The sequence below is a fragment of the Erythrolamprus reginae genome, chromosome 2, assembly GCF_031021105.1.
Source record: "Erythrolamprus reginae isolate rEryReg1 chromosome 2, rEryReg1.hap1, whole genome shotgun sequence".
Taxonomy (NCBI): domain Eukaryota; kingdom Metazoa; phylum Chordata; class Lepidosauria; order Squamata; family Dipsadidae; genus Erythrolamprus; species Erythrolamprus reginae.
The window spans coordinates 27,050,614-27,077,905 of record NC_091951.1 but is presented as its reverse complement, the minus strand read 5'-3'; the positions used below and the strand labels follow the sequence as shown (position 1 = coordinate 27,077,905).

Genomic DNA, 27,292 nt, shown 5'->3' with positions numbered 1-27,292 from the left:
AACAGAAATGATTCAAAACCAGTTACTATCTGGTTTCTTGCTTTATATTCCGTTAGCTGGGAGCTTGAAGAAAAGGCTTCAGACAGGCTTGTCTTAACAGGGACGGTTTACTCAGCCCCAAATCACAGCCGTAGAATGTAAATGGGTGTACAAAAATAAATTTGAAGTCCAGACCAGACATAGCTTATGCAAAAAGCAACTTAAGTCACTTTACTGTTGCACCAACCCAATTGTGTTGGATGGGTATAAAAAGGAATTCTCAGGTATTTAAAGGGAACTGTGAACTTGGGTCTTCAAATACAGATGTGGGAAGAATATTAAGTGATTTGCTTTTATTTCTATTCCAGTTATGAAGGGAGGAGTATCACAGTATCAATCAGTTTTCATAGACTGGAACAGACACGGCAACAAGTCAGCCTACGGGGACTGTTTGGAAACTGAAACATAGCTGAACCCCCCCCCCCCCCTCCCCGGAAGAATGAAATACAGTAATACCTCGTCTTACAAACTTAATTGGTTCCGGAAGTAGGTTCGTAAGGTGAAAAGTTCGTAAGACGAAACATTGTTTCCCATAAGAAACAAGGTAAAAGCGATTAATGCATGCAAAAAGAAAAAAATCGCAAAATGGCGCTCCGCTAGGCGCCGCCAGGGGGCTTCTCGGCGTTCTCCCAAACCCGAACCCAAAAAGTTTCAGAAGGTGACAGCCGGGTGGCGGCACTTCTTGGCGGCCTCCTGAACCCGAAAACATTGTTTTCTCAGTGCCAGAGGTCTCGTCAGGCTGATGTGCAACGGTAAAAGCAGAGAGTGATATTGTTCAATGTACCAATTCACTCCCATGAATTCACGAGTTATGGATGGATTGCCCAGGATCCATTACATTCCTAACCTGAGGACTACCCATATCCAGCAACTTCTGCTGCTGATGGCCAGGTAGGAATTATCAAGCTAGTATGTTGCCATTTTTCATAGAAACATAGAAGTCTGACGGCAGAAAAAGACCTCATGGTCCATCTAGTCTGCCCTTATACTATTTTCTGTATTTTATCTTAGGATGGATATATGTTTATCCCAGGCATGTTTAAATTCAGTTACTGTGGATTTACAAACCACGTCTGCTGGAAGTTTGTTCCAAGGATCTACTACTCTTTCAGTAAAATAATATTTTCTCATGTTGCTTTTGATCTTTCCCCCAACTAACTTCAGATTATGTCCCCTTGTTCTTGTGTTCACTTTCCTATTAAAAACACTTCTCTCCTGGACATTATTTAACCCTTTAACATATTTAAATGTTTCGATCATGTCCCCCCTTTTCCTTCTGTCCTCCAGACTATACAGATTGAGTTCATTAAGTCTTTCCTGATACGTTTTATGCTTAAGACCTTCCACCATTCTTGTAGCCCGTCTTTGGACCTGTTCAATTTTGTCAATATCTTTTTGTAGGTGAGGTCTCCAGAACTGAACACAGTATTATTCCAAATGTGGTCTCACCAGCACTCTATACAGCGGGATCATAATCTCCCTCTTCCTGCTTGTTATACCTCTAGCTATGCAGCCAAGCATCCTACTTGCTTTCCCTACCGCCTGACTGCACTGTTCACCCATTTTGAGACTGTCAGAAATCACTACCCCTAAATCCTTTTCTTCTGAAGTATCCTTTTCTTTTCCTTCCTCCTTCAAATCTAATCCCATCACATATTTGCCTACAAAAAAATAGGCAAATCCTTTGTAATTAAAATTACAACTTAAATTTAAAGAGTTAATATCTGAGCTGGACTTACAATGGGACATTAGAAATGAAATTCAAACCTTCTCTACACTCATTACTTGGGGTCTCATGTGGATTTTCTTGTGTACAGTAAGGGTGGAATGTTTCCTGAAGCACCGTCCGCACTCGGGGCACACAAATGGTTTCTCCCCTGTGTGTATAAGCATATGATTTAGAAGGCTAGTCCTAATACTGAAATCTTTCCCACAGTCTGGACACTCGTATGGTTTCTCTCCTGTGTGAGTCCTCTGGTGTTTCACCAAGCTGGAATTTTCGCTGAAACTTTTGCCACAATCAGAACACTGAAAGGGTTTCTCTCCTGTGTGAGTCCTCTTGTGGCCAATGAGGTTGGAATTCTTACTGAAGCTTTTCCCACAGTCGGGACAGTTAAAGGGTTTCTCTCCTGTGTGAATCCTCTGGTGGACAATGAGGTTGGAATTCTTACTGAAACTTTTCCCACAGTCGGGACAGTTGAAGGATTTCTGTCCTGTGTGAGTCCTCTGGTGGACAATGAGGTTGGAATTCGTACTGAAACTTTTCCCACAGTCGGGACAGTTAAAAGGTTTCTCTCCTGTGTGAGTCCTCTGGTGTTCCGTGAGATGGGAGTTCTTACTGAAACTTTTCCCACAATCGGGACATTCAAAGGGTTTCTCTCCTGTGTGAGTACGCTGATGTACAATAAGGCTGCAATTGTGACTGAAACTTTTATCACAAGCTGGACACTCAAAGGGTTTCTCTCCTGTGTGAGTCCTCCGGTGTTTCATCAGGTTGGAACTTTGGCTGAAACTTTTACCACAATCAGGACACTGATACGGTTTCTCTCCTGTGTGAGTCCTCTGGTGTTCCATGAGGTAGAAATTCTGACTGAAACTTTTCCCACAAACAGGACATTCAAACAGTTTCTCTCCTGTGTGAGCCCTCTGGTGTTTTACAAGATTGGAATTTTGGCTGAAACTTTTACCACAATCAGAACATAGAAAGGGTTTTTCTCCTGTGTGAATCCTCTGGTGTCTCACCAGGTTGGAATTATCACAGAAAGATTTCCCACAATCCGGACATTCAAATGGTTTCCCCTTGGTGTGTGTCCACGTTGCCATTCTCGCTAAAGGATATACAGTGTTCCCTCGCTTTTCGCGGGGGATGCGTTCCAAGACCACCCACGAAAGTTGAATTTCCGCGAAGTAGAGATGCAGAAGTAAATACGCTTTTTTTGGCTATGAAGAGTATCACAAGCCTTCCCTTAACACTTTAAACCCCTAAATTGCAATTTTCCATTCCCTTAGCAACCATTCAGATTATTACTCACCCTGTTTATTTATTAAAGTTTATTTAAAAAAAATTTATTAAAGGCAGACGAAAGTTTGGCGATGACATATGACGTCATCGGGTGGGAAAAACCATGGCATAGGGAAAAAACCCGCAAAGTATTTTTTAATTAATATTTTTGAAATACCATGGTATAGACTTTCTGCGAAGTTTGAACCCTCGAAAATCGAGGGAACACTGTACTGCATTGGAAGCACTTGTAGGGCTTCTCTCCTATGTTGGTCCTTCCAAGAACTGCAACAGAGTTGTTCTGATTAGAGGTTGTGGCACATTTAGAGCACTGTATGTCCTCGGTGAGGGGCGGAATATAAATCCATTAAATAAATATATAAATTGTATGGATTTTCTCCAGTTGAGATCCTCTCAGCTGTGATTTGCAAGTTGTATATTTCACACAATAGGCACATCTATGGAGCTCTTTCACAACTAATATTCTTCAGGAGGTTCAAAATATAGATGATGCCTTCGTTGGTGTTGCTTTTATTTAGTGGCATTTTCTTCCTCCCCGAGCGAGGCCTGCATGGCTTTCCAATTCAAATTTTCTTCCCCACTAACTTCCAGACATTTCCCTCTTTTGCTGAATGGAAAAATAATCTCCCTTTATTTTCCATGCCATGTATGCTTGAACTTCACCTCCTACTTTTCCCAGCTAGAAATCTCCTCTTGATTTTCTCTCGTTTTTCTCTCATTTGCTGAGGGAAGTGAAAAATTGTGTGGCTCTCTGAAGAAAACAGAAAATATTTTGACTTCTGCCTTGTTTTGCTATTCAATGTTGCTTGTTATCCTCTCAGTTCTCCAGAGTGCTCTTATTGCCTTCCTCTTTGTCTATAAGATTCAAATAAAAAGACATGTTTAATGGTTGCAGAAAATGAGAAAAAAAAGTTTATGTTACAATGAAAAAGCAAATATGCCACAATGCTCCAATAAGTTCTAACATTAGTCATGATTCATTTGAGACATGGAAAACTATCCAGATCCAAGTTCAAATATCCCTTCAATGATGAAATTCACTTGTTGTCTTGGTCATCACAAATTCTTAGAAGTTCAAAGGGTTGTTTTCAAATACAGTCAAGTGAAAAGGAAAGTACACACTCTTTCCTTTCTATGGTTTTACTTATCAGGATGTCATACATGGGGCTACCTTTGAAAAGTGTTTGGAAACTTCAGATCGTGCAGAATGCAGCTGCGAGAGCAATCATGGGCTTTCCCAAAAATGCCCATGTAACACCAACACTCTGCAGTCTGCATTGGTTGCCGATCAGTTTCCGGTGACAATTCAAAGTGTTGGTCATCACCTATAAAGCCCTTCATGGCACCGGACCAGGGTATCTACGAGACCGCCTTCTGCTGCACGAATCCCAGCGACCAGTTAGGTCCCACAGAGTGGGCCTCCTCCCGGTCCCGTCAACAAAACAATGTCGTTTGGCGGGACCCAGGGGAAAAGCCTTCTCTGTGGCGGCCCCGGCCCTCTGGAACCAACTCCCCCCGGAGATTAGAATTGCTCCCACCCTCCTTGCCTTTCTTAAGCTCCTTAAAACCCACCTCTGCCGTCAGGCATGGGGGAACTGAGATATTCTTTCCCCCCTAGGCCTTTACAATTCATGTATGGTTTGTTTGTATGTATGTATGTCTGGTTTTACAATAAGGGTTTTTAGTTGTTTTAGTATTGGATTTACATGGTTTTTTGTTACTGTTGTTAGCCACCCCGAGTCTACGGAGAGGGGCGGCATACAAATCCAATCAATCAATCAATCAATCAATCAATCAATATAGCTGCCAACAGAACAGAAGAGGATAACAACATTGAAAGGCACTTTGCATGTCTTCTAATCCAGCCTCTGCTCAAGCAGGACACCCTATACCATTTGAGATAAATGGCTGTATCATCTCTTCTGAAAAGCCTCCTGTGATGGAGCACCACAACTTCTGAACACAAGCCATTCTGCTGGTTACTTGTTCCCACTATTAGGAAATTTCTCACTGCTTCCATAGTATAAAGAGGCCAAGTAGCAGCCAAGTACTGCTAATAAAGTGCCCTCGATCAATTGATTATCAGCAAGTGTGACTACATCTATCAAAATCAAAGTTGTAGGGATTTCCTGATCTCCAGAATTGAGATGTATGCCAACACAAAGCCAAAGGATAAAGACATGAGCAATAATCTAAGAGAAGCAATTGTTGCTGTCTATCAGTTTGGGAAGGTTTAAGAGGCCATTTCCAAACAATTTAAAATCCATCCTTCTACAGTGGGAAAGATTATTCACAAGTGGGAAACATTCAAGTAGGTTGCCAATCTTCCCAGGAATGGACACCCAAGAATATTCGTGCCAAGATTAGATGACACAATGAGAAATTGCTAAACAAAAACCCAAAGAGCTGTATGTCAGACTCTACATGCTTCGGTTACTGGGACAGAGCTAGCCAGAATGGACGACAGACGCTGAATTTCTGTCTCCTCCAGGCCGTCGCAAAGAATGGATTTTAAAAATACCATCTTTTCTGCCGGGCTCTCTGATAGGAGCCTCCCGAAAATTCAAGGGTACAAATTTCAGACACAAAAAAATTCAAAACAATGTTCTTTATCACAAAATTTAAAATAAACTTAAGCACTGTTTTTGTATTGCAAAGAGCACTCCTCCCAAAACAATCGGGTAGTCTGTACAAGTTCCCTTAAGCAGTCATTAAGTACTTAGCTAGCAGCTGTGAAGAAACTTGACACCCCTTCTTCTTCCAACGAAGTGAGACACACACACACACGTTGCTCTGCTTTGGTTTCAAAGACATGAAAAAGCAACAAAGTCCAGCAACACAAGATTCCTGACGAACTGCGATCAGATATTCTTCCACAATAGTCAAACCCAGATGCTGCTATTTATAGCAGCAGCCCTAATTACTGGAGCCCCACCCAAACACAGGTGGCCTCCCTTATTTCCTGTGATACGTTCTTACTTGGTCTCTTCTACGCATAATTCTGCGCTTGCGTGGGTCCAAAACGTCATCATCTGAATCAATGGAAGATAAGGGAGATTGACTGCCTTGGCTGTGTGCCAAGCCCTCCTCTGCCGAGTCACTCCCACCTTCTTCTTCGTCCGAGGAAACTAAACTCTGAACTGATTCTGTCGGCAATAACACAGGCCTGTTACATGTTGAAGTTTCCCCTGCATCCACCTCCCCATTCCCTGGGGCAGGAGCTGGGCCAGAGCCAACCACAACACCCATCTAAAGATTATGGAATTTAAGAGATTATGAAACTGGAATATGTATTGATGTTTATGTGGTGTGTAAAAAAAATTAAAAACTTGCAAAAAAAAAAAATTAGGAAAGACTGTGTTTGTTAGCTAGAAATGGAAGTAAAACAACCACCCAGAAAAGATCAAGAGACACGTCAGACCAATCTTGTTGCTCGTAAAACATCAGGTCCGTAACAGAATAATTGAGTTGGGAGGAACCTTGGTGGTCTACTAGTCCAGTGATTTTCAACCTTTTTTGAGCCGCGGCACATTTTTTACATTTACGAAACCCTGGGGCACATTGAGCGGGGGGGGGGGGGCTAAAAAAGTTTGGACAAACAAATTCTCTCTCTTCCTCCCCTTCGCTCTATTTCTTTCTCCCTCCCTCTTTCTCTCCCTTCCTTCCTCTTTCTTTCTCTCTCCATCCCTCTTTCTTTCTCTTCCTTCCTTCCTCTCTTTTTTGCTCTCTTTCTCTCTCCCTCCCTACGTCCCTCTATGTCTTTCTCTCTCTCTCCTTCCCTCCCTCTCTTTCTCTCTCTCTCTTGCTTTCTTTCTCTCTCTTTTTCTCTCTCTCTCTTTCTTTCTCTTGTTCTTTCTCTCTCTCTTGCTTTCTTTCTCTCTAGTTCTTTTTTCTCTCTCTTGCTCTTTCTCTCTCTTGCTTTCTCTCTCTCTTGCTTTCTTTCTCTCTGAGCTTCGCGGCACACCTGACCATGTCTCACGGCACACTAGTGTGCCACGTCACACTGGTTGAAAAACACTGTACTAGTCCATCCCCTACACAGGCAGGAGACTCTATTCAATTCAATTCAATTCAATTTATTAGATTTGTATGCTGCCCCTCTCCGAAGACTCGGGGCGGCTCACAACAACAATAAAAACAGTATAACAATTGAACAAATCTAATAATAAAATTACATTAAAAACCCCCAACAATTGTTTACATTCCAAACAATTCATTATTTATTTATTTATTTATTTATTTTTGTCAAACATGTAGAAGATGATAGTTATTGGTATAAACATAAACATTAGCAAAGTAAGTACAGGTAAATTAGGCAATAGGACAGTAGGACAGGAACTGTAGGCACAGTGGTGCATTTTTGCACGCCCCTTACAGACTTCTTAGGAATGGGGTGAGGTCGACTGTAGATAGTCTAAGGTTAAAGTTTTTGGTGTTTGGGGAAGTAACCAGTCAGGTAGTGCATTCCAGGTATTGATCACTCTGTTGATGAAGTTGTGCTTTCTGCAGTCGAGCTTGGAGCGGTTAACATTAAGTTTGAATCGATTGCGTGCTAGTGCTTTGTTGCGGTTGAAGCCAAAGAAATCACTGACAGGTAGGACATTGTGGTAGTCGAATTTATGAACTACGTTTAGGTCAGATCGAAGACAAGGAAGTTCTAGGCCAAGGATAGGCAAAGTTGGCTATTCTATGACTTTATTTATTTATTTATTTTATTTATGCCGCCCCTCCCCGCAGACTCGGGGCGGCTCACAACAAAGTGAAAAACAATTTATAACAAATCTAAATTTCTACTAAAAAAACATTTTAAAAACCCCATTTTCTAAACACACATACATACACACATACCATTCATAAATTGTATATGCCCAGGGGAAGATGTCTCAGTTCCCCCATGCCTGACGACACAGGTGGGTCTTAAGGAGCTTACGAAAGGCAAGGAGAGTAGGGGCAGTTCTAATCTCCGGGGGGAGTTGGTTCCAGAGGGTCGGGGCCGCCACAGAAAAGGCTCTTCCCCTGGGGCCCGACAACCGATATTGTTTAGTTGACGGGACCCGGAGAAGGCCCACTCTGTGGGACCTAATCGGTCGCTGGGATTCATGCGGCAGCAGGCGGTCTCGGAGATATTCTGGTCCAGTGCCATGAAGGGCTTTAAAGGTCATAACCAACACTTTGAATTGTGACCGGAAGTTGATCGGCAACCAATGCAGACTGCAGAGTGTTGGTGAAACATGGGCCTACCTAGGTAGGCCCATGACTGCTCTCGCAGCTGCATTTTGCACGATCTGAAGTTTCCGAACACTTTTCAAAGGTAGCCCCATGTAGAGAGCATTACAGTAGTCGAACCTCGAGGTGATGAGGGCATGAGTGACTGTGAGCAGTGAGTCCCGGTCCAGATAGGGTCGCAACTGGTGCACCAGGCGAACCTGGGCAAACGCCCCCCTCGCCACAGCCGAAAGATGTTTCTCTAATGTGAGCTGTGGATCGAGGAGGACGCCCAAGTTGCGGACCCTCTCCGAGGGGGTCAATAATTCCCCCCCCCAGGGTAATGGAAGGACAGATGGAATTGTCCTTGGGAGGCAAAACCCACAGCCACTCCGTCTTATCCGGGTTGAGTTTGAGTCTGTTGGCACCCATCCAGGCCCCAACAGCCTCCAGACACCGGCACATCACTTCCACTGCTTCGTTGACTGGACATGGGGTGGAGATGTAAAGCTGGGTATCATCAGCGTACTGATGATACCTCACCCCATGCCCTTGGATGATCTCACCCAGCGGTTTCATGTAGATATTGAATAGCAGGGGGGAGAGGACCGATCCCTGAGGCACCCCACAAGGGAGAGACCTCGGAGTTGACCTCTGACCCCCCACTAACACCGACTGCGACCGACCGGAGAGGTAGGAGGAGAACCACTGAAGAACAGTGCCTCCCACCCCCAACCCCTCCAGCCGGTGCAGAAGGATACCATGGTCGATGGTATCGAAAGCCGCTGAGAGGTCAAGAAGCACCAGGACAGAGGATAAACCCCTGTCCCGGGCCCGCCAGAGATCATCCATCAACGCGACCAAAGCAGTTTCCGTGCTGTAACCGGGCCTGAAACCCGACTGCTGGGAACCTAGATAATCGGCTTCTTCCAAGGATCGCTGGAGCTGGAGTGCCACCACCTTCTCGACAACCTTCCCCATAAAAGGAAGGTTGGAGACTGGCCGGTAGTTATTAAGTACGGCTGGGTCCAGGGAAGGCTTCTTGAGGAGGGGGCACACGAGCGCCTCTTTATAGGATGATGGAAAGGATCCCCTCCCCAAGGAAGCGTTGATAATCTCCTGGACCCAGCTCCGTGTCACCTCTCTGCTGGCCGAAACCAGCCAGGAGGGACACGGATCCAGTAGACAGGTGGCGGAACTCACAGCTCCAATGGCCTTGTCCACTTCATCAGGTGTCACCAGATCAAACTCTTCCCAGACAGGTGGACAAGTACGGGCCCCAGTCACCTCAACTGACTCGTTGTCAGCCGACTCTGTTTTCCAATTGGAGTCGAGGTCCGCCCGGATCTGAGCGATTTTATCAGCGAAAAACGTGTTAAAATCCTCGGCACTACTCTGCAAGGGCTCCCCAACTCCCCCCTGATTAAGAAGGGAGCGGGTCACCCTAAACAGAGCGGCCGGGCGGGATTCCGCTGATGCAATCAAGGCGGCATGGTACGCACATCTTGCCGCCTTGAGCGCCACTTTGTAAGTCTTAATAAACGCTCTTACAAGTGTTCGATCAGATTCAGACTTACTCTTCCTCCATCGCTTCTCTAGACGTCTCTTCTGGCGTTTCAACTCCCGGAGCTCCTCGTTGAACCATGGAGCTCTACGGGGTCTAGCGCTATGGAGAGGTCGCAAAGGCGCAATCCAATCAAGAGCCTCCGCTGCAGCCTTGTTCCAGGCTTCCGCAAGAGACTCCGCCGAACTGTGGATGAGTGCATCTGGAATAACCCCTTGTGGACTTGTGGATTTCAACTCCCAGAAATCCTGAGCCAATCATGCTAGCTCAGGAATTCTGGGAATTGAAGTCCACGTCATAGAAGAGCCAACTTTGCCTACCCATATTCTAGACCAGTGTTTCCCAACCTTGGCAACTTGAAGATATTTGGACTTCCATTCCCAGAACTCCAAATCTCAACTAGCAAATGCTCTGTTCTACACATTGGGAAGAAGAATCTGAACTCCAAATATGAACTGAATAATCAAATTATCACAGATAACCCCCACTCGGTTAAAGACCTTGGTATACTAATAACAAAAGATTTAAGTGCCAAAGCCCACTGCAACAATATAGCCAAGAAGGCTTCAAGAGTTGTAAACCTAATCCTACGTAGCCTCTGCTCTGGCAATCTCACACTACTTACCAGAGCTTACAAAACTTTTGCCAGACCCATTCTCGAATACAGTTCATCTGTTTGGAACCCATATCGCATCTCAGACATTAACACCATTGAAAATGTCCAAAGATACATCCCCAGAAGAGCCCTTCACTCCTCCACTCGAAACAGAATACCCTACGAGACTAGACTTTCAATCCTGGGCCTAGAAAGTTTAGAACTAAGACGCCTTAAACAAGATCTAAGTATTGCCCATAAGATCATATGCTGCAACGTCCTTCCTGTCGGCGACTACTTCAGCTTCAACCACAACAACACAAGAGCACACAACAGATTTAAACTTAATATTAACCGCTCCAAACTTGACTGTAAAAAATATGACTTCAGTAACAGAATTGTCAAAGCGTGGAACTCATTACCGGACACCATAGTGTCATCCCCAAACCCCCAACACTTTACCCTTAGATTATCTACGGTTGACCTAGCCAGATCCCTAAGAGGTCAGTAAGGGGCGAGTACAAGTGCACTAGAGTGCCTTCCGTCCCCTGTCCTATTGCTCTCCTATATCTCCTATACCTTTCTTCTATTCCTATATCTCTTCTTCTATTCTTTCATTGATGTGTTCTATTACTATACCTTCTTTTCTATTATTTCTTAGATATATTTTACTATGAGTATCTCCTCTATAACCTTCATCATGTATTTTACTATGTGCATATAGATATATACCCACTAAAACCCTCATTGTGTGTTGGACAAAATAAATAAATAAAAAATAAAAATAAATAAAAATTCCCCGGTTGAAGTCCAAATATCTTCAAGTTGCCATGGTTGGGAAACACTGTTCTAGACTATCTAAGCCCAAAAAAGTCTGGTAGAATATGAATTGGCTGTCCAGTCTTCACCCAATCACCCCATGATGCAGCACCTCTGGAGGGAAGCCATTCCCAAAGAATGAACCTTCACTTAAAAGAGACTTTTTAAATCTTCCCACTCTCAGAAAACTGCAGCCACCACTTTCACAGCGTGCAGCACCAGTGGGCTTAAATCTGGGGAGGGAAGGAACCTGCAGCAGCAGCAGCTGACACGATTCAGCCCAGTTGCTTCTCTGCTTCCACATCATGGAGGAAAGCAAACGGTCCTACTTGCTCCCGGACTCTCCTCCCATCTTCAACTCAACTCACCTTTCTAGCCGCTGCCTCGATCCTCGTAAGAGCAGAAAAGCCTCGCTGCCCATCAACTTCCTCCCATGAGCCGGGCGGAAGAGGAAGTTGTTCTGCGCTTCTCTTCTCCTCCCGTCCTTTTTAGCAATGCAGTACTCTCAATGGCTTAAAACGCCTTTTTTAAATTCAAGCTCGGATGGCACTTGTGGGTGTGGGTGGCTCTCTAGGCACAGGTGTTGCCCGATCGCCATCTAGCGGCAGCAAGTGGAAAAATACGTTTTTACAAGCTCCACCAAGGCGTCTGGAAGAGGTTTTCCCTGATATACCTGGCAGCAGGTCATTTTTACTACTCGCAACCGACCTTTGGAACTGAGCCAAGTGAAAAAGTGAAACGCGACACTACTTCGCTTCGTTTTTTGGTGCCTTTGGGTCAGTCTTGACGCCTGGCCCTGCAGTTTCCTTGGCAAGGGTTTTGGGAAGTGGTTTTCCCCTTTTCCTTCACCACTAAACCAAACTGGAACTTCTTCCTCCCCACAAACTCTCTATCCATTGACTGCTCCTGCTGCTCCACTAGCAAATTCAAGGATGTAGCTTTCAAGATCATCAATCAATCAATCTGAATAGATCTGGAAGGAATCATGGAGGTCTTTTAGTCCACCTCCCCCCTTCAAGCAGGAGACCCTAAGTTGCTTCTCTCCTTCATTAGTTTCCATCAGTTGTTCCTTGTCTTGCCTTCTGGTGCTTTGAAAAATAATTTGACTCCCTCCACTTTATGGAGTCTATGGAGAGGGGCGGCATACAAATCTAATAAATAAATAAATTAAATAACTAAGATAAAAATGTTGCAATACTGCAATCATGCCTCCTGTTGTCTGTCTTAGAATAGATATACCCAGTTCCTGTTCTTAGTAAGTTTTAGCCTCCAGTCCCCTAATCATCATTGTTACTATTCTCTGCATTCTTTCCAGAGTCTCAATATAGAATAGAATTCTTTATTGGCCAAGTGTGATTGCACACGCAAGGAATTCGTCTTGGTGCATATGCTCTCAGTGAACACAAAAGAAAATATAGATTTGTCAAGAATCATGACTTTTTAATATTGTGGTCACAAGAATTGTATGTAGTATTCCAAGTATGGTCTTACTAAGGTTTGTAACTATAACTTCATGTGATCTTAATTCTATCTACTAATGCATTTTAGTTGTATAGGTTATTTTGACTGCTGCCACTCACTATTGGCTCACATTTAAGTAACTGTCCACTAGGACTCCAAGACCCCTCTCTGTTACTGGTATTAAGCTAGGTTCCACCTAGTTCATGCCTACGCAGTTGATTTTCCTTGTCTAAGTGTAAAACTTTACTTTTACTCTGAGTCTTCGGAGAGGGGTGGCATACAAAACTAATAAATATTATTATTATTATTATTATTATTATTATTATTATTATTATTAGTTAGAAAGAGCCCATTGTTCACGTCTGTCAAGTGTTTTTGGATCTTAACCTTGTCTTTTGGGTGTTGGTCATTCCTGCCAGTTTAGCGTCATATGCAAACTTGATGAGTTCCCTTTCAATTTCCTTGTCTAGATCAGTGTTTCCCAACCTTTTTTGAGCCACAGCACATTATTCACATTTACAAAATCCTGGGGAACATTGAGTGGTGGGGGGAGGGGGGCTAAAAAGTTTGGTCAAAAAACCCTCTCTCTTCCTCCCTTTCGCTCTTTCTCTCTCTCTCCCTCTTCCTTCCTTCCTCTTTCTTTCCCCCTCTGTCCATCCCTCTTTGTTTCTCCCTTCCTTCCTCTCTTTTTTGCTCTTTCTCACTCCCTCCTTACCTCCCTCTATGTCTTTCCCTCACCCTCCTTCCCCCCTCTTTCTCTCTCTCTCTTGCTTTCTCTCTCTCTCACTTGCTGTCTTTCTTTCTTTCTTTCTTTCTCTCTCCCTCTCTCTCTTTCTTGCTATCTCTCTCTTTCTTTTTTGCTTTCTCTCTCCCCTCTCCCTCTCTTTCTCTCTCCCCCTCTCTTGCTATCTCTTTCTCTCTCTCTTTCTCGTACACCACACCGCACCAGCGGCATTGGGCAGTAGCCGTGGGGCGGCGGCAGAATGGTCAGCTGTGAGGCGGAGCTTTGGAATGGAAGCACCGACGACGACGGCTGGATGTGTTGCTAGATGCCGTACATGCTGGCGTTGCGCTGGGCATGGGCGTGGAGCTGGAGCTTCCATCCCGGCCCAGCCAGCAGGCAAGTGCCAGCCACGCAATGCCAGCATGTACGGCGTACAGCAACATGTCCAGCCGCTGCCATCGGTGCCTCTGTCCTGGAGTTCTGGCTTGCAGTCGACCACCCTGCCGCCGCCCAGTGGCTACTGCCTGGTGCCGCTGCCTTCCCGCTGCCGCCGCCCTCCTACCAGGCCCCAAAGCTCACCTGCTGCCGCCGTCAGGGAAGCTCCAGCCAGGCGGGGCACTGCAGCTGCCAGAAAACCTGGAAGGCGCAAAGAAGGAAGCTCAGCTTCCAGTCTCACAACTTTTTGCTCTTCGCACTCTCAGCAAAAAGTTGCGAGACCAGAAGCTGAGCTTCCTTCTTCGCAGCACACCTGACCATGTCTCACGGCACACTAGTGTGCCGCGGCACACTGGTTGGGAAACACTGGTCTAGATAGTGTATGAAGATTTTGATCAGTGCTGGGTCTAAAATGCAACCTGGGAATACCCCACTGCTTACTTTTCTTCATGTGAGTGTAGTTCCATTGACGACTGCGGAGAGGGGCGGCATACAAATCTAAATAAATAAATAAATAAATAAATAAATAAATAAATAAATAAATAAATAAATAAATAAATAAATAAATAAATAAATAAATAAATAAATAAATAAATAAATAAATAAATAAATAAATAAATAAATAAATAAATAAATAAATAAATAAATAAATAAATAAATAAATAAATAAATAAATAAATAAATAAATAAATAAATAAATAAATAAATAAATAAAGTATGATTTGAGAGCCAGTTAGAAACCCATCTAGTGGTGGTGCTGTCTATCCCACATTTTTCTAGCTTGCCAAGAAGTAGACTGTGATCTACTTTATCAAATGCTTTACTGAAATCTAAGTATACTAAGTCCATAGCATTTCTCTGGTTCACTAATTCAGTCACTTGTCAAGGAATGAAATAAAGTTCAGTTGGAATAATCTGTTTTTAATCAACCCATGTTGGTTACTGATTTACTTCGATGTCCATGATGGCGAACCTATGGCACGCGGAGCCATGTCACCCAATATGCCAAGTGTCATGGAACTTCTGGATTTCTGCCGTGCACATGTGCAGTGACCAGAATGCTACCCAAACTGAAAGTTGATTCAGCTCTTCACTGTAGTAGGCTCGCTATTTACTGCTCCCTCTCATCACCTGCTTGATTATAAGTGGGCTGGTGCATGGTGCATGCACAAAAGCCAAACCCCACATCAATGTGCATGCCCACGCCAGTCTCTGAAAAGTGCACTGGTAGTGCCGAAGAGAAGGAACCTCTGCCTGGATGGAGGGGATTATGTGCCCTCCCCCCCCTGAGACTCTCTGGAAGCCCAAAATGCTCTCCCAGAGCCTCTGTGTGAGCCAAAAATTAGCTGGCTGGCACACACATGCACATTGGAGATGAGCTAGGGCAAAGGCTTGCGTGCCAACAGATATGGCTCCATGTGCCACCTGTGCCATATGTTCACCATTACTGGTCTAGGATATCTGCTGTACATCTGCTGTGGGGTATGAACTGTTGTACATCTGCTGTAGGTTATGAGATCCCTGGGCAGCAACAAGTGAAAAACATGGCCTGTTGGCCCTGTCTCATTCCCTGGGATCCCACTTGGCCCAAGGAGTCTTTAAGTGGGACTCAACCAGGATGGTCTGGTTACTGCTTTATACCTGTGCATTGAGGAAATATCCGCCTTCCTCTACACACATATGAGTAACATTGAAGGGAAATCTTGGACTGGATTTCTCTGAGGAATGAACTTTAGGCCAGGATCCATTTTCAAGGAAATTTTTATTCTGGTCAAGAATAAGCAGATAAACCAGAGATAATTTCCATATGTGGTAGAGATAATTTCCATATATGGTAAGAATGTGTAATGACAATTTCACAACAGAGAAAAGGGCGGGGGGTGCTATTATAATATTTTTCTTTTTTCAATTCCTTTCCTGCTTCTCTATCATTTGTTTTTGCTTTTCTTGTATAATTTATTGAAGTTTTGAATTAGAAAAAAGGAATGCATATCTAATGAAGTGTGGGGAAACTTTGGCACATTTTTGTATGCATATCTATATTACCAACATTTTTTTCCAATCCTTTGAAATGGCTTTTGGAAACATTTCTCTCACCATTTCCCCCTTTTCTAGCCCTGCTGGATATATGACTTATTCACTTTCACCTAATGGAGGCTTCTGTGCGTGTAGTTACATGGGGGGGCTTGGAAGCATCTCTTAGCAGCATGAATGAAGCTGGCGCCTTTTCAGCCTCTGACCCACTGATTCTCCTGGGTTCTGAATCCTTGGGAGTCACAAGAAATCAATCATGACGTATTGGTATGTAGAGGGGTTATGTATGATCTCCACCGAGTTACCTCTAAGAAAGTATAAAAGCTATACATCGGTTTTCTGCAAACTAGTGCCCTCCAAGTCTTCTGTCCAGGTTGCTCAGAGCAATTCATCATCCCTCTCGTGAGATTTAGGTTCTGCAAGGATGCAGACAGATAAAATAGCTCCTATCTAGACATCATTTGGAAGCAAGGAGAGTGGATGGTTCCAGTTTTTGTTCCATGTTTCATTATTAATAAGATGAAGCTGGAAATCATTGAGCAGCTGTGCACACAAACACACAGTGTCCCCCGGGGTGCTGCTATGTGGCCTTAGCAAAATTTGGTGTATAAGACACACCCAATTTTTAAAGCAGCTTTTTGAGGTAAAAAGGTGCATCTTATACACCAAAAAATGCAGTAATATGGGATAATAAATAGTATTGATTATGTTGGATATGACAGTAAAAATGGATGGAGTAGGGAAAAGCTGAATCTAACAGATTAGGGAACATTATTACACTGAGTTCGATAGTAGAAGGTACATAGAATAGGGAAAATATATAGATTAGGGAAGATTATCGCACTGCAATTGGCAGTGAAAGCAATTAGAATAGGAAAGATTATTGCACTGCTGTGCCAGTGACACACAGAATAGGGAAGAAAATTACACTGGTTTTGGCAGTGGAATTTATAGATTAGGGAAGATTATTACGCTAAGAACAACAGTGGAAGATATATAGATTAGGGAAAAATATTAATATTTTTTTAGTTGGGATTTTAGATATCAAGTCAATAATATGATATATAATGATTATGATTTGTTAAAACAGAAATATATTGGTATAATGAAAGAAATGAAAGGAATGGAAGAATGGGAAATACATTTAATTTTTTTTTTAAACACAAACCTTTCTCCTATGCATATTGATATTGTTATAATTAGATTAAGTTTTGATATGAATGGTTATTTTTTCTTTCCTTCCTGTGATACAAAGAGAAGTAAATTTGGAAATTTCTTTTGTTAAGGGCAGTTACGATAAGATGGTTTTTTTTTTAAAAAAAAGTAATAATAAATTTAAGAATATAAGAAATGGATTGTAGCACGATGGCACAGTTTTGGTAGATAAACAGCAAAGAGCCACGAGGAATTGTGATAGCTAAAGGCATTTTGAATTCAAATCAGGACGAAGGAGAATATCTGAAATCTGGATGATAGGATTTGAAAAGGAGGTAGCACAGGATGAATGATATGTACCAGAACAAATTGGATAAATAATTAGGAATTTTGGATTAAGAATTTGACATTTGGTTTTATATTGTATTTTAATTTGAGATATGTGAATTTGAATCTCTCTAAGGTGTGGAAAAACAATAAAAATTTATACACACACACACACACACCCCTCACCCCCAAAAAAGCTTGTTGGCACAAGCGGAGATTGGGAGGAGATGTTGTGTCCTCCAAACGGCTACAGGAAAAGGACTTTTGCAAAGGGATGCCAAATCCTAAAATAATACAATCCTCAAATGATTTGCCAACAAGAAAGTAGCCCGGGCATTGTTTTCTTCGTGCCAGAGATCTCAGCAAGCTGATGTGCAATTTATTTATTTATTGGATTTGTATGCCACCCCTCTCCGCAATGGCAAAAGCAGGGAATGATGTCGATCAATGTACAAACAAGTTCACTCATATGAATTCACGAGTTATGGATGGATTGGGCAGGATTCATTACATTCATAACCCAAGGATACCTATAGAAACATAGAAACATAGAAGACTGACGGCAGAAAAAGACCTCATGGTCCATCTAGTCTGCCCTTATACTATTTTCTGTATTTTAACTTAGGATGGATATATGCTTATCCCAGGCATGTTTAAATTCAGTTACTGTGGATTTATCTACCACGTCTGCTGGAAGTTTGTTCCAAGGATCTACTATTCTTTCAGTAAAATTTTCTCATGTTGCTTTTGATGTTTCCCCCAATTAACTTCAGATTGTGTCCCCTTGTTCTTGTGTTCACTTTCCTATTGAAAACATTTCCCTCCCGGACCTTATTTAACCCTTTAACATATTTAAATGTTTCGATCATGTCCCCCCTTTTCCTTCTGTCCTCCAGACTATACAGATTGAGTTCATGAAGTCTTTCCTGATACGTTTTATGCTTAAGACCTTCCACCATCTTTGGACCCATTCAATTTTGTCAATATCTTTTTGTAGGTGAGGTCTCCAGAACTGAACACAGTATTCAAAATGTGGTCTCACCTGCACTCTATATAGCGGGATCATAATCTCCCTCTTCCTGCTTGTTATACCTCTAGCTATGCAGCCAAGCATCCTACTTGCTTTCCCTACCGCCTGACTGCACTGTTCACCCATTTTGAGACTGTCAGAAATCACTACCCCTAAATCCTTTTCTTCTGAAGTTTTTGCCAACACTGAACTGCCAATACAATACTCAGATTGAGGATTCCTTTTCCCCAAGTGCATTATTTTACATTTGGAAACATTAAACTGCAGTTTCCATTGCTTTGACCATTTATCTAGTAAAGCTAAATCATTTACCATATTACAGACGCCTCCAGGAATATCAACCCTATTGCACACTTTAGAGTCATCGGCAAATAGGCAAACCTTCCCTACCAAACCTTCCCCTATGTCACTCACAAACATATCCAGCAACTTGTGCTGCTGATGGCCAGGTAAGAATTATTAAACTAGTATATTGCCATTTTTCCTTCCTCCTTCGAATCTAATAACATATTGCCTACAAAAAAATATGCAAATCCTTTGTACTCAAAGTAAACAGTTAATATCTGAGCTGGACTTACAATGGGACATTAGAAATTACATTCAACCCTTCTCTACATTCATTACTTGGGGTCTCATGTGGATTTTCTTGTGTGCAGTAAGGGTGCAATGTTTCCTGAAGCACCGTCCACACTCGGGGCACACAAATGGTTTCTCCCCTGTGTGTATAAGGACATGATTTAGAAGACTACTACTAATACTGAAATCTTTCCCACACTCTGGACACTCATATGGTTTCTCTCCTGTGTGAGTCCTCTGGTGTTTCACCAGGTTGGAATTATTGCTGAAATATTTATCACAATCAGAACATTGAAAGGGTTTCTCTCCTGTATGAATCCTCTGGTGGCCAATGAGATTGGATTTCTGACTGAAACTTTTTCCACAATCAGGACAGTTAAAGGGTTTCTCTCCTGTGTGAATCCTTTGGTGGCCAATAAGGTAGGAATTCTGACTGAAACTTTTCCCACAAATAGGACATTCAAATAGTTTCTCTCCTGTGTGCGTCCTCTGATGTACGCCCAGTTTGGAATTTTGCCTGAAACTTTTACCGCAATCAGAACATTGAAAGGGTTTCTCTCCTGTGTGAATCCTCTGGTGGACAATAAGGCTGGAATTGTTAATGAAACCTTTCCCACAGTCAGGACAGTTAAAGGGTTTCTCTCCTGTGTGAATCCTCTGGTGGACAATGAGGTCGGAATTCTTGCTGAAACTTTTATCACAATCTGGACATTCAAAGGCTTTCTCTCCTGTGTGAGTCCTCTGGTGTTCAACAAGGTTGTAATGCTGACTGAAACTTTTTCCACAATCAGGACATTCAAAGGGTTTTTCTCCTGTGTGAGTCCTCTGGTGTTTCACCAAATTGCCATTTTGACTGAAACCTTTACCACAATCAGGACACTCAAATGGTTTCTCTCCTGTGTGAGTCCTCTGGTGGACAATAAGGTTGGAATTCTGACCGAAACTTTTACCACAATCAGGACATTCAAACAGTTTCTCTCCTGTGTGAGTCCTCTGGTGTTTCACCAGGTTGGAATTTTTGCTGAAACATTCACCACAATCAGAACATTGAAAGGGTTTCTCTCCTACGTGAATCCTCCGGTGGCGAGTGAGATTGGAATTCCTACTGAAATTTTTCCCACAATCAGGACATTCGAACAGTTTTTCTCCTGGGTGATTGCTTTGGTGTGTCATCATGTTGGAATGCTGACTGAAACTTTTTCCACAATCAGGACACAAACAGGGTTTTTCTCCTGTGTGAATCCTCTACCCATTCCAGTTAAAAATTTTCTCCTTTCTCACTTGCTAAGGAAAATGAAGATTTTGTGTGGTTCACTGAAGAAAACGTAAAATATTTAGCTTTCTGCCTTGTTTTCCTATTCAATATTGCTTGTTATCCTCTGTTCTCCAGAGTGCTTCATTGCTTCCACTTTGTCTATAAGATTCAAATAAAAAGATATCTTTAATGGTTGCAGAAGATGAGAAAAAAAGAAGTTTATATTACAATGAAAAAGCAAATATGCCACAATGCTCCAAAAAGTTCTAACATTATCTGCGAGACCGCTTTCTGCAGCACGAATCCCAGCGGCCGGTTAGGTCCCAGAGTTGGCCTTCTCCGGGTCCCGTCGACTAAACAATGTCGTCTGGCGGGACTCAGGGGAAGAGCCTTTTCTGTGGCGGCTCTGACCCTCTGGAATCAGCTCCCTCCAGAGATTAGAACTGCCCCTACCCTCCTTGCCTTTCAGTAAACTTCTTAAAGTTTATAGTGTTCACTTTTAATTTTTAGTCCTTGGATTTCCTTGTTGTGTCTTATTTTATTTAGTAGAACTTCTAGTGCGAAGATAAAGATCAGGGGGGCTAAGGGACAGCCCTGCCTCACTCCTTTTTTTATGTTTATTGTTTCTGTCATTTCATTGTTTATCAGTATTTTGGCTGTTTGTATTGGGTATATAGTTTTAATGAGTTCTGTAAATTTATTACCGAGTTGCATTGACGCTATTTGTGTTGTGAAGAATTGCCAGTATAAACTATCAAAGGCTTTCTGTAAATCTGCGAATAGATTTAAAACCCACCTCTGTCGTCAAGTGTGGGGGAACTTAGACATCTCCCCCTGCCTATGTAGTTTTTGTGCATGATATGACTGTATGTATGTTTTTCATATTGGGGTTCCTTGCTTTTAGATTTTTAAATGTACAACTGTTATTTTAGATTCTAATTATTAGATTTGTCATTATATATTGTTTTTATCATTGTTGTGAGCCGCCCCGAGTCTGCGGAGAGGGGCGGCATACAAATCTAATTAATTAATTAATTAATCATGATTCATTTGAGACATGGAAAACTATCCAGATCCAAGTTCGAATATCCCTTCAATGATGAAATTCACTTGTTGTCTTGGTCGATCACAAATTCTTAGCAGTGCAAAGGGTTGTTTTCAAATACAGTGATCCCTCTATTATCGCGAGGGTTCCGTTCCAAGACCCCTCGCGATAATCAATTTTTCGCGATGTAGGGTTGCGGAAGTAAAAACACCATCTGCGCATGCGCGCCCTTTTTTCTATGGCCGCGCATGCATAGATGGTGGAGTTTGCATTCCCCGCCGCCCATGCAAAGGGGAAACCCCGATTTGGCTCCTCGCTGCTGCTGTGCTACCGAGCAGATCAGCTGCTGGGCGGCCGAAGGAACCTTCCCTGGGTCTTCCCCCTCTTGCTGGCGGGCGGGCGAGCGGCGGGCATCAGCGAGGAGCCGGGGTTTCCCCTTTGCGTGGGCGGCCGGGAAGATCCAGGTTGGGGGTTCGGGGGGGTGCTGGGAAGCCCCCCAGGCCGGCTGCGACCTTTTAAAACAGCCGCGCCGCTTCCCAGCTGACTCCCGAAGCGAAACGCGGAAGTGGGGTTTTTTTTAATTAATATTTTTTTTAAAATCGCGATATAGCGTTTCGCGAAGATCGAGATCGCGAAACTCGAGGGATCACTGTACAGTCAAGAGGGGGGAAAAGTACACTCTCTTTCATTTCTATTTTATTTCATTTTATTTATCAGGATATCATAAATATAACTGCAACAGAAGAGACTAACAGAATTGGAAGAGACTAACAGAATTGGAAGGGACTTTGCAGATCTTCTAATCCAGCCTCTGCTCAAGCAGGACACGCTATACCAGTGATGGCGAACCTATGGCATGGGTGCCACAGGTGGCATGCGGAGCCATATCTGCTGGCACGCCAGCCGTTGCCCTAGCTCATCTCCATCGTGCATGTGTGTGCCGGCCAACTGATTCTTGACTTGCACAGAGGTTCTGGGAGGGCATTTTAGACTTCCAGAGAGTCTCCAGGGGAATGGGGGAGGGCATTTTTGCCTCTCCAGGCTCAAGAGAATAGAATAGAATTTTATTGGCCAAGTGTGATTGGACACACAAGGAATTTGTCTTGGTGCATGTGCTCTCAGCGTACATAAAAGAAAAAGATACATTTGTCAAGAATCATGTGGTACAACACTTTCTTCAATAAAGCAATGAAGAAACAATCAATATTAATAAAAATCTTAGGATACAAGCAACAAGTTACGGTTATACAGTCCTAAGTGGGAGGAAAAGGATGATAGGAATGATGAGAAAAACTAGTAGAATAGAAGTGCAGATCTAGTAAATTTAGTAAAAAAAGTCTCTGGAGCCTGGGAAGAGTGAAAAACAGGCCTACCGAGCCCACCAGAGGTTTGGAAATGGGCTGTTTCAGGCCTCCAGATGGCCTCTAGGGGGCGCAGGGGAGGCCATTTTCGCCATCCCTAGGCCTTGAATTATGGGTGTGGGCACTCGTGCATATGCCATAGTACATGCACACACACTTTCGGCACCCAAGGAAAAAAAAGGTTCGCCATCACTGCTATAGGTTAGGTCCCACAGAGTTGGCCTTCTCCGGGTCCCGTCGACTAAACAATGTGATTTGGCGGGACCCAGGAGAAGAGCCTTCTCTGTGGCGGCCCCGACCCTCTGGAACCAGCTCCCCCCGGAGATCAGAACTGCCCCCACCCTCCTTGCCTTTCGTAAAGTTCTTAAGACCCATCTCTGCCGCCAGGCATGGGGGAACTGAGACATCTCCCCTGGGCCTATACAGTTTATACATGGTATGTTTGTGTGTATGCTTGCTTTTAATAATGGGGTTTTTAGTGTTTTTTAAATTATTAGATTTGTTCTTACATTGTCTTTGTTATTGATGTGAGCCGCCCCGAGTCTACGGAGAGGGGCGGCATACAAATCTAATAAATAATAATAATAATAATAGTAATAATAATAATAGTAGTAGTAGTAGTAATAATAGTAATAGTAGTAGTAGTAGTAATAATAATAATAATAATAATAATAATAATAATAATAATAATAATAATAATAATAATATAGAGCAGTGTTTCCCAACCTTGGCAACTTGAAGATATTTGGACTTCAACTCCCAGAATTCAACTCCCAGCGTCCTCTGGCTGGGGAATTCTGGGAGTTGAAGTCTAAATATCTTCAAGCTGCCAAGGTTGGGAAACACTGCTATAGAGGCTTCAGTTAGCACGTTAAATATCAAGATTCATGACAGTGCAATTAGAAAAAAACGGAACCAGCATGGTTCGTTTGGAAGGGTTGCCAGCCAGGAGAAAGCATCTTTCCTCTAAAAAAGTCATCGCAGCACAGGCGACGTTTGCAAAGTTGCATCTGAACGAATCACAGGGCTTCTGGAACGCTGTCCTTTGCAGAGACCAGACCAAAGTGGAGATATGTGGCCATAATGTACAGTGACACGTTTGACGAACACAGCACATCAGCACAAACATTTCATACAAACTGTCAAGCACAATGGTGGAGGGGTGATGATTTGGACGTTTGTTTGTTTGTTTGTTTGTTTATAGAGCAGCTCACAACATAGATAAATAAAAAATACAAAAATAAAGCGTGTAAGAAGTCTAATGTTAAAACAGACTAAAAAACCCCAGTTCATAAAAACAATCATTCACATTCATCCAGCCAGAGCTTGATATTAGCACTCAACGGCCCCAGGCCTGATGGCAAAGCTGAGTCTTCAGGGCCTTGTGGAAGGCCAGGAGGATGGGGGCGGTACGAATCTCTGGAGGGAGTTGTTTCCTAAGGGCCGGAGCCACCACAGAGAAGACTCTTTCCCTAGGCTCCATCAGATGGCATTGCCTGGCTGATGGGACCTGGAGAAGGCTGACAAATTATTGAATCACATGATTTTTTGCACGAGTTCTCAATTTTTGGCTTTCTTTTTATAAAATAAATTACGGCCTTATGTAATAACTCATATGTTGTTGTTCATCTATGGTTGTATTTACTTACTTTTAAGAACTTCTAAGGACCAAATGATTTTTACTATGTCCTAATAAGTAAAATCATAGATGTCAAGGAGAGTGTACTTTTCCCCCCACATGACTGTCTATTTGGAAGTCCTTGGGAGAGATTATATGTTTGCAAACATGTACATTAGGACAGAAATAAAAATATACACCTTGACTTTATTTATTTTTTAATGGATTTTTAAAAATTAAATCAGATTGTTTTGATTTTTATCAAATTTATTTCAATATTAAAAGGCTTTTGAAGTGAAAATCTATCTAAAGGTAGTTTTCTATTTAAGATACATTAAATTTACTTTATTATGCATAAAATAGGGCTTAGTAATATACAATGAGGCTGTATGTTCTGCAATATTGGAACTGTTGGTATGTCAACAACAGGCCAGAGCTGCTGCAGGACAGAGATGACAGCTGCTCTTTAAAAATGATTTATATCGAGTTTATTTATTTATTTATTCATTCATTCATTCAATTTTTATGCCGCCCTTCTCCTTAGACTCAGGGCGGCTTACAACATGTTAGCAATAGCACTTTTTAACAGAGCCAGCCTATTGCCCCCACAACTTGGGTCCTCCAATCAACTTGATTTTAATCAAATTCACCCTGCACACGCCTACAATATAACTAGTCTGTGGGTTAGGCATGTGACCAAAACCACACAAGGCATTCTTGACAATCTCTCCAGGGAAACCATTCCTAAAGAATCAACCTTAATTTATTAATTTTATATTCTTTTATAATATTAATTTTCCATTCTTTTCTTTAAAAACAGTTACACAATACAGTAATACTTTAAGTAATTCTGCATTGTTACATTATTGCATTTTTCCCTTTGAGCTTATTCACATTCTATAAACTTAATCTCATTTTCTTTGTTATAATACTTATAATTCTTATGCATTTCTATTTACATATTTACACATTATACTTTTAGCTCTAACCTTTCATTTTGTTTTTCTATGCTCAATCCATTGGTACCAGAGATCCCAGATTTTGAATACAGTATTCTGAATCTCTCTGGCCACGCAAATCTATTTAAGCTCACTGGTGCTGCACGCTGTGAAAGTGGTGGCTGCAATTTTCTGCTGGTGGGAAGCTTTAAAAAGTCTCTTTTAGATTAAAGTTGAATCAACCTTAATTTTAAAAAGACCTTTTTAAAGCTTCCCGCCAGCAGAAAATTGCAGCCACCTTTTTTCACAGCGTGCAGCATCAATAGGCTTAAAATTGGGCAGGGGAGGGACCTACAGCAGCTGACACTCTTCAGCCCAGTTGCCTCTCTGCTTTCAGGCCGTGGAGGAAAAATAAAGAGCCCGACTTGCTCCCGGACTCTCCTCCCACCTTCAACCCAACTCACTCTCCAGCTGCTACTTCGATCCTCGGAAGAGCACAAAAGCCGCTCTGCGAACCACCGTCCTCCCATGAGCCATCCGGAAGAGAAAGTTCCTCTGCGCTTCTCCTCTCCTCCCATCCTTTCTAGCAATGCAGTACTCAATGGTTGAAAACTCCTTTTTTAAGTTCAAGCCCGGATGACACTAAAGTGTGGGTGGCTCTTTAGGCAGAAATATAGCCTGATCGCCATCTAGCGACAGGAGGTGGAAAGACATGATTTTTCCCAAGCTTCATCAAGGCGTTCGGAAGATGTTTTCACTGATTACATGGCAGCAGGTCATTTTGTATGGACAGTATCACAAGCCATCCCTTAACACTTTAAACCCCTAAATTACCATTTCCCATTCCTTTAACAACCATTTACTAACCATTATTACTGGTACTCACCATTGAATAAGACACTTAGTAATCCTGATATTTATAAACATCATTATTTATTAACAATATATCATCGGGCAGGAAAAACCGTGGTATACAAAAAAAATTTTTTTTTAAATTAATTAATATTTTTTGAAAAACCATGGTATAGGCTATTCGCAAAGTTCGGACCCACAAAAATTGAAGGAACGCTGTAATTTTGTTTTCCGGACCTGTCAGGAGTTTATCTTTTTTTCCTTGCTCCATAAAAAGGAGGGCCAGCCAGTCAATAAATCATGGTCTTTTAACAGCAATAGCCAACTATTACCGGTATCTAGAATTACCCAATCTCTTACTCAGACTAATGCTTCCACTGTTTGATAAAGCTTCCAGTCTGGGAGACCAAAGCCACCTCTACCTTTATTGTCGTTTAAGTCTACGTTTTTTATTCTTGTTTTTTTTTTTTTTGCCAAATAAATATTTTTAATTTAATTAATTTATTTATTTTTTATCAAATTTGAGTGGAACTACTTGAAACAAATATAACATTATAGGAAGAATATTCATTTAAATGATAGCTATCTGGCCTAGCACCGATAGTTGTAAACTTCCCCATCTTTTAAGATCTGGTTCCATTTGTACTTTTTATGATTATTCTCTTTTATTGTTGAACACTTGTTAGATTGATACCTAGGTATTTTATTTTCTTTACCACTTGAATGCCCGTATTTCCTTCCATCTTTCTTTCTTGCTGAGATGTCATATTTTTTGTTAACAATTTAGTCTCCAGAGAGGGGCGGCATACAAGTCTAATAAATTATTATTATTATTATTATTATTATTATTATTATTATTATTATTATTATATTTGTTTTAAGACCTGCCTCCAAGTCATAGTCTTCTAACACAATCAGAAGCAGGCCAGTTTCATGTGGATCTTCTAGGGAAAACGCTAAGTCATCCGCAATTGCTTGTAATTTATAAACTTCCTTTTTTACTGTAGTTCCTTTAATTTCCAAATTCACTCTAATCTTTATTCAGCAATATTTCAAGTGTTAAAATAAATAAAGAGGTGAGAGTGGGCACCCTTCTATAAGTCCTTTTTGTATGGAGTTAACTCCTACTCCTTTTAGTTATGCCTCCATTTATTATTACCTTCGCAGATTGGGAAGAGTACAGTATATAGCTTCAATCATTTTTAAAAATTTATCACCAAATTCCATTTTTTGAATC

At 42.1% G+C, this 27,292-nt stretch overlaps 1 protein-coding gene across 2 annotated transcripts; it reads right to left on the bottom strand.

The window, feature by feature from the left end:
- Nucleotides 1–1,732: 1,732 nt before the first annotated feature.
- Nucleotides 1,733–25,768, bottom strand: LOC139163061 (zinc finger and SCAN domain-containing protein 2-like). Of its 2 annotated transcripts, XM_070744000.1 has the most exons (3): nucleotides 25,668–25,768; nucleotides 19,113–20,400; nucleotides 1,733–2,838 (listed from the first exon to the last, which is right to left on the bottom strand). In XM_070744000.1, the coding sequence occupies exons 2-3, from the start codon at nucleotides 20,160–20,162 to the stop codon at nucleotides 1,801–1,803; spliced, it is 2,088 nt and encodes a 695-aa protein (XP_070600101.1). In that variant the 5' UTR covers nucleotides 20,163–20,400; nucleotides 25,668–25,768; the 3' UTR covers nucleotides 1,733–1,800. The 2 variants fall into 2 exon arrangements, with proteins under 2 accessions (XP_070600101.1, XP_070600100.1); XM_070743999.1 differs by lacking the exons at nucleotides 1,733–2,838; nucleotides 25,668–25,768 and adding an exon at nucleotides 25,255–25,289 and having other exon boundaries at nucleotides 17,749–20,400.
- Nucleotides 25,769–27,292: the final 1,524 nt, after the last annotated feature.

Coding starts and splice junctions, on each gene's coding strand:
- LOC139163061 (XM_070744000.1), bottom strand. CDS start 20,162: ATGATGACACACCAAAGCAATCACCCAGGAGAAAAACTGTTCGAATGT. Junction 2,839..19,112: donor ACACAGGGGAGAAACCATTT/GTGTGCCCCGAG, acceptor ACACACACCAAG/GGGAAACCATTTGAATGTCC.